General features: G+C 31.4%; 1 protein-coding gene across 2 annotated transcripts in view; it reads left to right on the top strand.

Annotated features, from left to right (window-relative positions):
* The window catches only part of RTKN2 (rhotekin 2), a 60,854-nt gene extending 44,395 nt beyond the window's left edge, over positions 1-16,459 (top strand). For both annotated transcript variants that reach the window (XM_033130796.1, XM_033130795.1), the window contains 3 exons: positions 7,957-8,122; positions 12,236-12,343; positions 13,660-16,459. In XM_033130796.1, coding sequence (XP_032986687.1) covers positions 7,957-8,122; positions 12,236-12,343; positions 13,660-14,198 — 813 coding nt within the window. In that variant the 3' untranslated portion in view covers positions 14,199-16,459. The remainder of the gene's footprint in view (positions 1-7,956; positions 8,123-12,235; positions 12,344-13,659) is intronic.
* Positions 16,460-17,491: the final 1,032 nt, after the last annotated feature.

The raw sequence follows: 17,491 nt of genomic DNA, 5'->3' as shown, positions 1-17,491 counted from the left end.
CATTATTAAGATGACTGAAATCAACATCCTTAGAAATCCCAATGGTGGTTCCACAATTGACCATTACAAATTCACAGAAAAATGATGAATCTAAGTAATTTGTATAAACTCAGTCTTAGACTTGGGAACAACCTGGGTTGTATTTGACCCTAAAGGCTGATGACAAATATCTCTTCCATTGTTCACGACTTTTGTCTAAAGTACAAAAGAGAATTTAAGATTAAACTATGAGGTAAGAATTAAGGTTGGAAAGATTAATATAAGTTAGTTGTTAACCTCAAATATTAAACTGATGGGAAAGTCCTTCATTATCTAGCTTTACAGTATTGTCATCTTAATTTTCTCTTGATTCCTCCTTTCTCTGTAGAGCCTTCTCTCTTTGCATTTCGTTCTTCTACCTCAGGTATCCTTCGAACTCTTCTATTCACCTGAAAACTTCGCTCTTGTAACAGTACTTGCCATTGGTCTCCTTATTTAAATATGTCAAATATCATCTCAGTCAAGAAATCTATTTGTCAACTTCTGAAAAGACATTTGTTATATAATTATGTCACCAAATTAATTAAAGTAATTTTTACTTATTTTTTAAACTTAAGAAATTATTCAAATTGACAGAAAAGTTGAAAAAATACTATAGCAATCACTTGTAGACCATCTAGATTCAACAGTTAACTTTTTGTCATATTTGCTGTATCTTTTTCTCTTTTTTTGTAATATGGCGCTGAACACTTGATATTTTATTTAATTTTTAATCAGCTTCATGGTGGCACAGTTTACATAAAATAAAATTCACCAGTTTTAAGTGTACCTTCTGATAATTTTGACAAATATACACTTATGTAATCATGACTACAATCGTTGGATTATAGTATTATTTTATTTTTAATCTTTTTGTAAGAACATTTAAGTTCTACTCTTTTATTTCAGTTTCAAATTTCAGTTATACAATACAGTGTTGTCAACGATAGTCACCATGTTTTACATTCGATCCTTGGACCTTATTCATCTTTTAGCTAAAAGTTTATAAAGCCTCTACTTATCCATGTTTTTGGCTAACCTATTTGGAAAAAAAAATCTATACACACACACACACACACACATTTACAATACTATTATCACAGCCAGTCAAATTAACAATAATTTTCTTATATCGTTTAATATCCAGTTTATATTCAATCCCATTATCACCAAAATGTTCTTTTAGCTTTTGTTTTCAGTCTAGGAATATTTAAGTATTGTGAATCCTTTGTTCTTCTAAACTGTAAATTAGGTCTAGAGGCTTGATTAGATTCTTTTAAAACATTTTTTATAAGAACATTTCATAGATGATGACAAATAGTTTATAGAGCCTCCTGTTGAGAGGCACATGTTGTCAGGTTATCTCACTATTGGCAATACCTAGTTTAAAGACTCAGTTAAGGTGGTGACCACTAGCTCTCTCTAGAATATGTAAGCTCTTTACAATTAGCAAGTAGTCTAAGAGGTAAATGGTTTGTGATTGCCCTTACCTAAATCTGTTATTACCTTGGAGATTGCTATGTTTTTCTCGTACTGTCTTTCCTTGTAGATATATTAGCTGGCATTCTTTTGTATTCATTTTGAGGACCTTTTCTCATCAACTAGGAAGGAACTATTACAGTTCCTCCTGAAAAGGCAGGAGAAATGCTTACTGTTTTAATTGCCAATTGGTATTGAATATTGGTATTGTATTGACATTTGCAATATGTATTAGAGTGATACTACCACTCCAAGAAGTAGCAAATGACTGTCATGTCTCACCACCCCATAAATAGTACGATAAACTTACAGATTTTTATCTATTGAATGTTTTCAATTGCTTGGTTTTTAAATATGAGATACATGTTTTACTTGTTTTGCTTACTTTGGAAATTTTTAAGGACATTATTAATGTATTCTTCAATAAACAGGAGCTTTGATAAATGCCGAGTTGGTGTTTTCTGATATGTAGAGCAAGTAAGCACCGAATAAAACTTTTAAGAATAGTATTTTGTTTTAGTTTTTAGTATACTTCCCATGGTGGGTGTCTAAGATATTTTCATGCTTAGTAATGTTAGATATTAAATACAAACCAGAATTCCTTTATTTTGGTTGTCTTCTCTCATGATTTAGAAAATAATAATTTTGCTTAATGCTGCTTTAAAAATTATGTGACAACATAAATTTTGCTGTTGCTAAGGTATATAAATAATTGTTCTGTTATTTTGATCACAGAATCTGTTCTCTAACTATAATTCTTGTCCTTCTAAATGGCACTTCCTGTAAGGCTTAGTCAGTTCATTAATTTTCATAGGGAGCCATCTGTGGAAATAGTCACATTAAGGGAAGAAAAGCCTAAAAGCTATTCCCTTCTTCTTTTCAATCCCAATTTGAAAGGATGATTTACTTCAAAGTGATTGCTTCAACTTCAAAAAACTTCCTTGTGAATGTTGTTGAGTAAGACATTTTCAATAATGGGTACTTAACTGGAGCCACTGAATCTCCTATACATGGTAGAAAGCATTTTATTAGCCAAAGTTTTATCCACTTCCAATGGGGAGTGGAAAGGAAAAGAAGTGTGGTTCTTTGAGATCAGTGTTCTTTTCTTGATTTAAATATTATGCATCACTTCATTTTAATGAATATTAAAATCTGTACTAAACAAGTCATAACACAACTTGGGGTGGTAGACCTTTGTTAAATTGTCTTGAAATTGCTTTTAACCATTATGTTTATCATGGACCCTAGCAAGCAAAATTATTATGAAGCACAGGGGATTTTCTTCTGATTATGTTAGTCCTAATGTCTTAACCCTGCCAACTATTCATATTATCCTTTATTAAATACAGCAAAAATAATATTTTAAACAGCCGATTCCATTAGCAGTTTATATCTGGTTTCATTGCCATAAATTGAAAATAATTATATCACACTAGTACTAATTATACGTAGTGCTTGGTTTAATTTATGGTTATACTTTACATTCCTTGTCATATATTATGAAACTATGCATTCTTTAATATATATAAGGTCTAAATCTTGTTTTTAGCCAGCAACTTAAGCCAGCAATTTTGTCTCCATTCTTGATTAACTTTAGACCAAACTCCTCTCAAAAAACTCATTTATCTTTAGAACAAGCTTCTGAGGAAGGTGTGAGTGAAATACTATCTCAGCATTATAGACAAGAAAGCAGACACTTAGGTTTTTGTACTGTATTTTTTTAATTGTTTTTTTTTTTTAATTTCAAGACAATCTATAAAGAGAATAATATAAATGAATCATCTGTACCTTCACACATTACCCCCACCATAGAATTATTTTTGAAGGAAATCCTAGAGACCACATCATTTTATTTGTAAATATTATACTTGTCATACTTAAGAAAATGTATAGATATATATGTAGTCAATATATCATCAAAAATCCAGATGGTTCAAATTTTCCAGTCTTGTAATTTTTTAAATAGTTTTTTGAGTCAGGATCCAAATAAGAGCCATACATTTTAATCAATTAGGTCTCTTAAATCTCTTAATCTGTTGGCTTAATTCTTTCTCTCTCTTTATCTCTCTCTCCCTCTCTCTCACACACAGACACACACACACACACAATTTGTTGTTGAAGAAATTGAAGAAAGTGGGTCGTTTATCCTACACTCTGGGTTTTGCTGATTGCATCTTCCAGTTGTTTTTTTTCCTCTAGTGTATTTCCCCGAAAATAAGACCTAGCTGGACCATTAGCTCTAATGTGTCTTTTGGAGCAAAAATTAATATAAGACTCAGTCTTATTTTAATACAAGACCGGGTATAATATAATATAAAAATATAATATAATACCGGGTCTTATATTAATTATTGCTCCAAAAGATGCACTAGAACTGATGATCTGGCTAGGTCTTATTTTCAAGGAAACACGATATTTTGGGTTCAGATTTAGGTTGGTTGATTGGTCGGTTGGTTGGTTAGTTAGTAAATATGTTTTAGGAAATATTGTTTGCTTTTATCAAGAGGCATATATGCCTGGGTACTAGATTTATCAAGGTGATTACTTTGTAAGTTATAGAAATGTATAATCACTATGTTATACATCTGAAACTAATATTGTTTGTCAACTGTAATTGAAAAAATTTAAAAGAATTTTAAATAATAATATGGGTCATCCACTGATATTAACACCCACTGATGAACATTGCTTAGCTCCATTATTTCATTAGGAATTGCAAACTGGTGCTATTTTAAATTTCTTTCTTCATTTATTGGTGGAGATAGCTCTATTTCATCACATATTTGGTTGAGGTACAATTCTTACAGAAAAGACAATCTAATGGCTTGATATTTTGCATTTATATACTAGTTACCAAAACAATGAAGGTGGTTCCTAGCATCCTTCAAAGATGACTAATAAGTTTTTAAATATCATTATGAATTTATGGATTTTAAAACATTTCATGCATCAGTCCATTACCATTGTTATTCTATTGGTGTGCAGATTGTCCTATCTTGGCTACTGGAAACTTCTCCAAGTTGGTCCATTTGATACAACCTTAGTAATCTTTCATTCGTGGATCACCCTATATTCTAGGATCCTCCTGTACATTTCCTGACCTAGGCTGGTAATCAGCCGTCTAAAGAGCTCCGGTGCTTTTTAATAGCAAAGAGTATTTAGAAACCATAATCTGGGTACATAGCAGATTTTTTTAAAGTCAAAAGTAAGGTTAGGGCAATTCTGAACTAGTAATTTTCCATTATCACGGAAATGGAGAGGTTGAAGTACAGTTTTAATTCAAAATAATGAATAAGCTAAAAGAAACTTTCCTTTGACTTTAGAGTTAAATTTTGTTACAAAATTGGTTTCTCAGATTATATTTTTGGCCTCCTCTGGGTAGCCATCATCTCATGCAGTGGAAAATTGTAGTTCAATATGTGCTGATTGATAAAAGTTGAGCCAACAAGGATTAAAATTTCACAGTGAATAATCTCAAATCTATCCACAAAACAATAAAAATTGACTGTAAAACCTCCAAAATCAACTAAAAGGTTTGGGATTATCAAAAGCAAAACTGGAAACTCTGACCTTGGATAGAACACTTAGAACATAAGTTTTCTCATCTATAAATTAAGGAATTGGATTAGAGATTTTCTCTAGGATCTGTAAAACTTTTTATAGTTATCCGAGTTGATCTTTTCCTTTCTTATTCTTTTATTCATTAAATATTTTCAATCACTTAATGGGTCGTATTAATTAATATTGCCAGGCAATATGTTCGGTGGTAGAAATAGTGTGGACAAAAATACCCAAATTTTTTCCCTTCATACCCTGCTAAGAGGAGATACTTCCATCATCTATTCATTGTGTAAGCCCATAATGATAACAGTCCTAAAATTCACCTTGTGTTTTCTAATCCATTTCTTATTTGAGAAGTGAGCACTGTTACTGGTACTTTCCCATGCTGAAAAATAGCTTGCATGAACTTTCTAACATTATTTAATATTAAACTTTGTCTAATCACTTTTTCTTTGACATGAAGCTTTTTGGTTTAAAAAATTTCTCATTAGATAAATTATTTGGGGTAATAAAATGTAGAAGTTAATTTAAAGAATCTATTCTGTGATTCATTTACACCTTTAAAAACTTCGTTTAAAAAAACAATATTTTTGGTTATCAGAGTTCATGGAGTAAACAGTATTTATATATTATAACATTATATTCCCTTAGAAGGATATAAATGATTCAATTCATCAGATTTTCTACATAGTGGTTTTCATTTGAAATGATATGTTGGTGTTAAAAATGTTCACACTCATCTATTTAGAAAAATCACACTTTTCTTATTTAAAAGTTGAATCTATTTTAATTCTATATACAAAAGGTAGTCAGAAATTTGTATTAAAGTGGATTTAGGTCAAGGGAAGAACAATTGCAGCAACAACAAATACTTCATATTTTATTATTTGGGTGTTAATAACAATAGATGGTCCCCTGCCCCCCCCCCCAGCCTCTCACTGAGTCAGCCTTCAATTAGTCAGATAGAAAAGCATATCAAAGATTCTTTCTAGAGCTAAATCATTCTTTGGTAGTGATAGTAAGCTTTAAACTTAGAGATTGATTACATGCATTTTCAGGCTTCAAGGATGCCGTTTAGGACAACATTTTTAAATATCTATAAATAATTACTTAAAAGAGTTAATTCACAAAGTTTATTACCAATGCATACAAGTATAAAAAGACCCTGTTGTATGATAAAATTACAGTGCTGGCCATAAATCCATTATAATCCTCTGAACTCACATTGCTACTTTTTTTAAGTGACAGTGGTTACCAATCATTACATTTTGTGATGCTCCAGAGTTTCCAAGTTATGTTGCTGCTTTATACAACACACATTGTTTTCTTATGTGATTTTTGAATAAGAATTCCTTCCTTCAAAAAGTAACTTCTCATATAATACATTTGGCATTCACCTGTCCATCTATACCCATTTTTCAGGGAATGAATGGATTTTCTTCCTAACTCTGCTACTTCTATAATGTCCACATAGACACCACTGTATGAGTATGTTGGTTTTGGTGTGTGACTGTACATACAGTGTCTCTTCACTCTATACTCATCAATGTGAAGAATTTCTTCCCGTTCTCAATCAACTCTTGTAACTGCCAACCAAATATCCTTCTGCACACATTACAGTAGGTTTAACCATACTCCTCTAGAGCTGCTCTACCCAACACAGTAGCCATTAGCCATCAGTAGCTGTTAGGTTCTTAAAATGTGGCTGGTGTGAATTGAGATGTGCTGTAAGTATAAGATAGATTGGATTTTGGACACTTAGTATGAAAAAAGAATGCAAAATGTCTCAAAATTTTGTCCATTCTATGTTAGTATTTTGGATATGTTGGGTTACATAAAATACATTATTTTCAAATAATGTGATAATCATTACATAATTATTTTAACCATTTTCATTTTACCTTTAATATGGTTATTAGAACATCTTAAATTACATATGTGGCTCACATTATATTTTTTAATGGACAGCACTGCTCTAGAATTGTGTAATATCAATCATAATCCAGGCATCCAACTCCCTGTCTTTGCATAATAGATAGTTCTATTCCAGACTTTCCCCCCAAGATTCCTTGTAAACTACATGTAGTTGCCAGCTTGTCGTTTGGCGTGGCAGTGCTTGTATGTGACTTGGGAATAGACGTTTGTCTTCTACACACAGACACAATAAGTATCACCACAGCGACATACTTAGTACCACTCAGAACGAAGGTCTGGACTATCAGCATGAATGAAAACATGGCCTTTATTCTAGAGTCTTGCACTTGGCATTTGAAAAAATAATTTTTACCATTATGAGGGTTATATTACTTTATGGATCTTTGGCCAGAGTTTTGTAAATGAACATTACATTTGAAATAAATGTTAATGAGAAAAGCCTAACAGTTTTGCTGCAGTCAACACTAAGTTATGGTTTTACTACTTTAACTGATAACACTGTATATTATCCATGAATGTTAGAATAAGAAATACACTTTACTGATTCTTCTATTTTATTACTGTTGGAAATATAGTTAACATAATTCACATTACAGTTATGGCATGCTGTACTTGTTTTATTGCAGATTTTAAGATGTATATAAAAAAGACAGGAAACTTAAACTGAGAGATCAAAACAGAGGTTATGTTTTAATCTCATGTAATTTAACGTAAGTGCTATATGTAGCATACTTTGAAACATGACTTTTTTAATGTAAAATATTTTTAATATAAAGCATTTTGTTAAAAACCTAGATTTCAGTTTGAATATTGAAAGTTCTCAAAATTACATATTTTAAGTTTTAGATGATCAGCAATAAGATTATAATTGCATCTGGTGTAAATATGGTAGCTAAGCAATAAAACATTTGATCATTACAGAAATATTCTCTTGTAAAACACCAATTTTGTCTTCATGTTTAGGAAACCAGAATTCGGGCAATGGATAAGAATGCCAAGACAAGAATCCATAATTTCTCTGTCATCAACCCTGTTGCTGGACAGGCTATAACTCATATTTTTGCAGCTGACAATAGAGAAGATCTTCAGAAGTGGATGGAAGCCTTCTGGCAGCATTTCTTTGATCTTAGTAAGTTGATGTTTGGATTTTCTAGTAGTATATTCATTTAGCATGAAAGGATGCACACAGCAATCTAAATATTAAAATTATAATCTTATGGTTTGTATCAAAATTTTTATGCTCTTGAATAAAATGGTAGTATATACCCATGCTTCTTTCTCTTAACCTTTCCCTAGTGCCTGACAGACTATAGTATAGCTTACCTTTGAATTCCTAGTATCCCTACCTCTTATTTTTGAGTTCCTCTGGCCCCTAAAACAACTAAACCCCGTTTTTTTCAAAATATTAGGTTTTAGCTGCCTAAGGCAATGTGTTTGATCAAAGGGATAAAAAGATATTTGGGAAATAAAAAACTTCTCTAAGCTAGTGATGATCCTAAAATATTGAAATGTTCAGAAGGAGGTTCATTGGTCTATAACCTTCTGTTAACTCCAGATTCATTATAATGTCATTGTGGACATCATCCAAGGAGATTTTTTTTTTAAACCCCATACATATGGTTTTTGAGTTTCAATAATACAGTCCAATGGCATGAATTATAAAAACAATGAGATAGTAATGTAATAGATTTCCAGTATGTAAAATATTTGAGGCTCCAATATTCTCAATTTAAAGAGGAATTTTATCAAAAGGAAAATACTGAAATTGTATATTGAAAATGTAGACTAGTAATAATGGCTAGTTCTAACCAAATTAAGCCTACTGTCAGATTTAACCAGTATTTTATGTCTTTAGAATGCTTATCTTTAGAATTACAAGTACAGCCATTTCCAAACAATAGTTACTTGTGCCACTCCTAGAAATAATCCAACAGACCTTTCATGACTTCTTACAAGCTGTTATTTGAGAACTCTATGAAAGAGTTAATATCTGCAATCCTCAGATTAAGTTTTATAAACCTGCTCTCATCCATGGCCGGCTCAAGTATTACAGTGATTGGTGGGGGAGGGGGCAGAAAGGGTACTAAATTTATTGATTACCTTCCATGTACCATATGGCACCTTTTATTACTCAGAACAACCTAGTGATGTAGAAATTATTTTCCTCTGCTCTAACTATGAGAAAACTGAGTCCTGAAAGGTTTCTGGTTTGCTGCAGGAAACCAGAAGACTCCCTCCTTGGCCTTCTTGAGACTTGTTTTCCTTAAATACTATCCCTAAGCACTCAATAGCTGTTTAAATATTTGTTGCATACTTATCAGCAATGCACTGCATTTCTTTCTTTTAAAATTTCAGCTGATCTTAGGTGTTACTAAAAAGACAACAACTTCCTTTTGTTTGCTGATCACTGCTAAAATTTTAACTGCTTTCCTAAATGCCCTGATTTAGAGAGTCTGTCTTACAAAAGACTATTATTTTTAGAAATGATTTTTATAATTTTTATGTGTGTAAAAACACGAAGGAGGGATAAAAGGAGGTAAAAATGCCAGGATATTATAGTCTGGATATAAACTACTATCAGATGATCTCATATTTTCATTCTGCAGGTTATGTAAAATAATTTATCGTGCTAAAAAGGGAGTTGGACGGATAAGAATCTCATGGCATTTTTGTACTGTCAAAGTAATAAGAAAGCGATGACAACGGGGTTCTTAGGTCTGGCTATTTCTTTGGTACTAAATGCTTTAGGGATAAAATCTGCCAATCTAATTTCCAAAGTATAAATTTTATTACATTCGCACTTTAAAATTCATTGTGTATGGAGATACAAAGCAAAGATGGAAGTGTTTCTATGTCCTAAAGATTGACCTGCACTTTAAAATTTTTACCTTCCTAGTGATAAGCGTAGCTGGCCTCTTGTGATCTTAGGTGAAATATGATATGTAGAACAAAGTAAAGGATACATATCCAGCACACAATAAAAAGTAATTTAATGTTTAGAGCAAATTTCAATTATTTGACACTGCTTAAGAGTAGAAAATCAGGAGGGTGAGATAATTAGAAATCATGAGAAATCATTAATGAAATTAGGTCTGTTCAGCCTGTAGAAGAATAGCCTGAGGAGCCAAAGTTAGGCAAGGGGGATGCAATAGTTAATTTTTAATACTTGAGAGCCAACCAACACTTGTTCTGGATGATGATCAAAAAGGGTAGAGCCATAGACGATGTAATACAGAATTGTACACCTGAAATCTATGTAATTTTACTAACAATTGTCACCCCAATAAATTAAGGGGAAAAAAAGGGTAGAGCCTAGGAATAGTGGGTGAAAGATAAATTTTTTTCAAATATTTAATAATATAAATATTGACTTACATAAGCAGCTTAGCATAACAGATTGTTTTGACTGGGAATATTGTAACAATAAATACTGTGGGAAACATATTCAATATACAGATTTTATGTAAATAAAACATTTATTTAATATTTCATATTGGGTCTTTATGTTAGCATATGTTAGCACATATAACGAGGCATACTCATTTATTCACTGGTTAAAATGTTTCAATTGTGAAGTCTTGACCAGTGAGCATACCACATTTTTGTACCACTGACTTCAGTAACACATGGGATAATGTGGCTTTATATTCCAATTTTCAGCATGATTAGTATTCTGCTACCAGTTTAACCATCAAAAGCTTTCATCTATCAATATAGAGAAAATACTGCACTTTATAATTTGTCTAAGATTTGACAGAGAAATGTTTGCTAGTTTAAAGTGTTTCATTATTTTTCCATTAGATATGGCCTTTTTCTCTGCCCCTAAGAAGGAAAAGCTGGCTTTTATATATTTATCTAAAAAAAGGAAGTGTAGGGGAGGAATAAGTTATCAGATCTCAGATCCTATTAGATTTACATTCTGCAGAGCAACCTTTGAAGCCTCAAACTCAAGATTTTATTCCCTTTATGAGTTGCTCTGTGGGTTATTTTGAAATTTTTATGATATTCTGCATTTAGCATTGTAATAAAACATACAAAAAGATTTTTTATGTTGCTTAACTATTTAAGGTGATGGATTTAAAATTTATGCATATATTACTGTGACAGTATATTAGACTTAAAACAACAGAAATGAACAGATAATTTGAATAAACATGAAATGTCTTTCATTTTTAAGCCATGGAAAAATAATTAAGTTGGATATTGAGTATGGATATTGAGACTATAATAAAAGGAAAACAAATACAGATCATAAATCAGTCTAAAAGGCACATGTGTATTTACAATTACTTTTCTACTGATGTAAGAATGGTGAACCTCAATAACTTAAACTTTTATAATATAAATATATAGACATACAGTTTCTCACGCAGTTGTTATCCAGTATGCAGGAGCACAATAAATATGGAAAGGTTAAATTTTTTTATATCCACTCTGAAGAAGTAAATCTGAGAATTTTATTTTAAGATGAAAATAGTAAAATAAAATTAAAGGAAAAATTAATGTTGGCCACACTTTTAAAGTTTAACTTAATAATCGAAACAACTTATTCTAGAGTGTTTTTTTTTATTCTGAATGCCTAATGGCTTTGTTTAAAGTGTATTTCCTAAAATAAATTAGATTCAATTAGAATTTTGAGTGTTCTGTCTTTGTAATAATAGGCTTTTATATAGCTTTTACTTAAATGAAATTACAGCGTTTTTCTAGAGTTGTATGATTTTTAAAAGCATAATAATTATCTTGAAAAGGTAATTGTTAAATAACCAATTTTCTTTTCTTAATTAGAATTTTCAAAGTTAAAATCATTTTTGAGAACCATTATTCCTTATTTTTTTACTGTGTCCTAGGTAACTATATTTCAGTTGATTTTTACCATTCAACTATCTTAAATACTGGACATTTTTATTTAATATTTAAAAGAAGACAACTTGTATAAATTTTTGCCTTGAATAGAAATTTTATTTATTGACCATTTAGTAAAATAGTATAGCATTTAATAGCCTAGAGATCTTAGCTTAATATCTGTGCAGAGAACTTCATTTTTAAAATAGATTATTTTTATGCCTAGACTTGGACTTTGAAATTATGGATAGTACTAGATTTTGTGGCTTCCTTAAGGTAATGCTTTATAAATTCATTGTTATTTTTCAAAGTGAAAAATGTGTTGATATCTATTGAAAATGAAATATACATCTTCACATTTATGTTTTAAACTAGCCTGCCTTTTTCTGTCTTTCTTTAGGCCAATGGAAGCATTGTTGTGAAGAACTTATGAAAATTGAGATTATGTCACCACGGAAACCACCTTTGTTCTTGACAAAAGAGGCGACTTCAGTCTACCATGATATGAGTAAGTGGGGTTTGTCTTTTCTAAGCTGCAGGGTAACAAAAACAACATTGTCCATACTCAAGCAGCTTATTCTATTGACATTAAAATGCTAAAATTTTCAGGGCACAGTCAAAATGAATGAAAAAAAGACTATGATTATAGACTAAGGAACTCATGTTTAATAGATGATTTAATACAAAATTAATGAATACACATTTTTCGTAGTTTGAATGCTTAAGATCAAACAAAAATGTTAAAGCTTCAAAATGAATACGGGTGCACTGAAAATAAATATTAGCTGAGTAGCTGATGAAAATTCTGAAAATGTAAACTTGCAGATTCTAAAATGTAATCATGTTCGGTAATTTTTTTCTGTATTTTATTAAATTTGTTTTAAAGTAGTGTTGATAAATGAATATTAATAAATTGAAGCTTTCATCTCAGGTCAAAAAAATTGGTTAAGTTTAATACTTTGGAAAAATTAAAATTTCTAAACTCATTAATGTTCCTTTTTCTCACACATTGAAGGATATTTATTTTTGTAAGATGCTTCAGTGAACAGTGTGAACAAGCACAAGTCAACACTAAAATCTAGTCTATTTTGCCACCAATATCCCTGCACTGACATATAATTTAAAATGTTAGATTAAAAATGATGCATTTAGGTTTATACATTTGAAAATACCATGGAATTTTTAAGCCATGGAAAAATACTTCACTTTATAGACATTTATTTCTGTTCTCTAACTTTTGCTAAGGAAAATTTCTCCCTCATTCTTATCACCAAAATGGTATCAGGGATTCACTGAATTTCTCTGGGGTTTTGGTTTTGTATTTTTACTCTATTAACAGAGACTTTGCTGGTCTACAGGAAAGAATAATTCAGTTGCATTCATCCTAGTTTATATATGAGACATTTATAAAAATGGAATCTACTCTTACCTAAAAGTCAGAATGGATTTTAAATTCAAGGGAAGTTATTTAATAAATACTGAATCTATAGAATTAAAAAGAAAAAAATCTGATGTAACTCCACTCCTTTGAAAGCTGGATTTTACTTACTTATTTAAGAATGCATGTATTTATGCATGTATGCGTGTGTGTGTGTGTGTGTGCGCGCGCAGTGCACAATACATGATCTTATTTTTTGGTTTTATTGGTATGGTTATTTTTATAAATAAACACTTGGAAAAAAACCCACTTGTTTATTGCTTTCCCTAGAGTATTTTTGATGACTATTATAGATAGCGTATTGGTTTGGAAAATAATAACTTACTCTGATAAAATGTATAGTTTTGAATTTTTTTCCCATGTATTTTTTCTTTAAATTATTACAGGCATTGATTCACCTATAAAACTTGAAAGTTTAACTGATATAATACAAAAAAAAGTTGAAGAGACTAATGGACAGTTCCTTATCGGTCAGCATGAAGAAGCCTCACCTCCCCCTTGGGCAACACTCTTTGATGGTAATCATCCAGTGGTCATCCAGAAAAAGGTATTATCTTCTGCAAACAAGCAGTTACCCGATGGGAAAAGGAAAAAGAGACGAGCTCCCCTTCCTCCTTCTGATAAAGCCCCATTCAGCTTAAAAACACAGAGCAATACAGATCCATTGGTTACAGACAACTTGGAAAAAGCAGGAAGTGTATCTCAAACTTCGTCATTAAATACCAAATTATCAACCCTCATGCATCATTTACAGAAACCAACGGCTGCTCCTCGAAAACTTCTTCCTGCCAGGAAAAATAGTTTAACTGATGGTGAACATATAGACACTAAAACCAATTTTGAAGCCAAGCCAGTGCCAACACCAAGGCAGAAATCTATCAAAGATATTTTGGACCCTAGATCATGGTTACAGGCACAAGTATAGAAAACCCTTAATGTATAAAACATTTAACATAATCTGTAACTGTGAGTCTTGATTCAGAAGCGCTATAGATGTGGTAATATGAAATTATGTACACAAATAAGATAGTTATTTGCATCAATAATTAATAAGCTATTAGGTATTAAAATGTTTTATAGTGAAGAAACGAATTTCTCTTTTGCTTTTGATTTTCAGAATGTAAGTGATTTTCCTAGCAGAGTGTAAGAGGTAGTTTCTAGACAATATCCTAATTGTTGGAAGGGTTAATTTATTCCTAAATTAGTACCAGGCAGTGAACAAGCACTACTCAGAAGAAAGCATTAAAACTTCTTTGGAGAGAGACTGTCTAGTAATTTAAAATGTGTTAAATATGAGCCATATTCTCATTGTGAGAATTTTAATTCTAATGGAATGTTTCAAAAGTTTTATTCAAACCACAAATTATGAAATCCACCCAAGAAACTTTCTTCTTAGCATTCTGGAATTCTCATCTAATGGTTCACTGGCTCTCATCTATTGTTTGACTCATTAACTCACTGACCTTTTAAATTCCTGGGATAAATTTTGGATTATTAAATTCTTAATTTTTAAAGGGAATTTGTAATGTGCTATTCAAAGTTGTTTCCTTGATGAGCCCTGAAATCCTGTAGATATTAACTCTCAAAAGTAAAGCATAACATTTATTAAAAAAAAAGATAGATAAAATGTTCTTCACTTCCATTTTTCTACGCGTAGTGCTAATTTCCATTGTGACACTGGAATTTGGGTAAATGAGTAGCTGATTAACACCTTAAAATTCATTTAATACTTATTTAAAAAGCAGGTGGCCAATTCAAAAATATCAAAAGTAGGCCATGATAATAAATTTCAGAATTAATCCTTTTTAAAATTTTTAATTAGATTTCCTTTTTCTGGTAAGGGTTGATGTCTGCTATTGATATTATTCATTATAAGTCATATTCTTACAATAATGACATCGGAATCATTTCCATAGGAGGTAATTTCCATAGCAACTAACCATAGTGACCCAAACAGAATTACAAAATCAAGGCAGGAATAAATAGCAAGAGATTGAATACCTTAAAGGAACAAATCCATTTGTTATAATAATGCTTCTTGTAAACAAGAGCTGAACAGTTTTTAAAATCTAATCAGAATTTCCCAATAAAACAGTTTCCATAATGTGTCAGCAACTGCACTAAAAATCTCAAATCACAGTGAACCCTAAATGTCATTGCAAGAAATAAAAAATTACTGCCCTGCGTATACTCTCTAGAGATCTTTTCAAAGCCCGTAAGAATTCTTTTTGGATCAGAACTAGATTATTACAAAATAAAATGGACACTGGACAAAAAAATAACATTAATTTAAATGGAGCCTTTCTTTAATTTCACATAGCAGAGTCTTTTTTCATTTATATAGAATGATGTAACTGCCAGTTACTTTTGTGTTTGCCCAGGACTCCAGTAAGAATTGGGGCTCGAGGGAGCAATGATACGAAAGGTCTCTTGTGAGTGGCAACATCAGGATAGACACTGTTTGTTGAGAAGGAAACCTATATGATTGCCTGATAGAATTTAGAGACAACACATATATGAAAAGCTAAAAAGGTAGGGTTAATTTTTTTCTAACTAGAAGTCTCTTGTAAATCTCTGTAGTGATTGCCAGTTCAGTAAATGAGGTATTAAAAAGCAAAAGGGTATTGTTGTTTGAATTTTTATTTTTTTAAACCTCACTGCTGTTTTTGACAGCATTTGTGACTGTCATTGCCACTAAATTATTGAGCTAGAAGATGCTGTAGGCAAAATTGTTTCCGAAAGTGGCATCTAAGCATTCTTTATTTTTTTTTTAGTTGAAGCCTTCCTTATAACAAACCAACGTTAAAACTTCCAAATTATATTCTTGTCATTTCTTCTTATGCATATTATATCAAGAAGAATTTAAGTTGTACAGGAAAGAGAATTTATTCATAGAGAAATTACCTAGCAGTTGTGCCCTCAGTGAGGTACTTTGAAACAAGGCTGAAGCCCTTTCTAGAACCATTTAGGTGAAGCCTGGCCAAGGACCACCTCCCCAATCAAAATTATTCAGGCTCTCTCTAGGGGCCAATCTTACTGTGTGTTGCAAAGCTTTTGAAATTGGGCTGAAGTTTTCAACGGCACTTTCTTTGACATTGTGCTCGTTAAATGTTAGCTCAGTTTCCCCAAAAGGTATACAAAGTGGAGGCTTCTCCCTCCTTCCTTTTCTCCCTCCCTCCTTCCCTTCCTTCCTTCCACAGTTAAAAATAAAATAAAATAAAATACTGCGTTAAACAGTTTGTTAAGGAGTTCATCAAAAGAAGTATTTGTTTTCTCATTTTCTAAACTGGAAGTTTATGGCAGAAAAATATGCCATGTAATAAAAGACGTTTCAGCTTTTTATGAGCTGGCTTTTCACATTCTTTGTTTGTCTTTTTAATTTGTTTCTTGATATATGAAGACTATAAACTTGAAACAAAGAATTAGCTGTCAGATCTTGATAATATTATAATTGGAGAAACATAATAGAAAGAATAGATATTTTATGATATTATAATACTGATGATCAGAAGATAATATTTTAGAAAATTACATTTACGTTTCAAGCTCTGGGATATAAATAACTTACAACAATATTAAGATAGTATTATTTTTGATTGCTGCAAAGTGCTGAGCTTTTCATTTAAACATCTTGCAAGAACAAAGAAGGCATTTTGTTATTAAATGCATACGTCCTAAAGTAAACAGTCTTTCAAAATATCAGGCATGCCAACTCTTGGTGACATTTATTAAATCCCTCTTAACTGTTTGCAGTGCCCCCTGAATTCTTTTAGATGGATATGCATATATGTGGAAAACTGAATCCATCTATTATAAATGCTGTGTCTTTACCCTTTAGGATCCTACTGAATGTTATTTTACCTGGTACTTTTTGATTTAGAGACAATTCATGTATGGTAGGTTAAGCAGTGAAACAGTTCGTTAGGTTTATGTTCAATACGTCATCCACCTACAGTGAAGTTAATTAATTCAGTCCAAAATGAAATAAGGCAGTTTGGTGCAATTTATGTTAAATACCATTTGAGTGTAATCACCTGTGTTACCATGGATGAGGAACAGCCTTACCAGATAGAGATAGAGTTGCTATACCATGAACAAGAAGAGAAGTGCTTTGGCAGGAAAAATATCTGTCCCTGTGGGTCAGAATTTATCAAAACTCATTGTTTTTCTAAAGAGTGAATTATTGAACAGGAATTAAACTTTGACTGATGACCATTT

Source organism: Rhinolophus ferrumequinum, chromosome 16 (assembly GCF_004115265.2).
Source record: "Rhinolophus ferrumequinum isolate MPI-CBG mRhiFer1 chromosome 16, mRhiFer1_v1.p, whole genome shotgun sequence".
NCBI lineage: Eukaryota > Metazoa > Chordata > Mammalia > Chiroptera > Rhinolophidae > Rhinolophus > Rhinolophus ferrumequinum.
The sequence above is the reverse complement of the archived record's forward strand: the minus strand, read 5'-3'. Positions and strand labels throughout refer to the sequence as shown.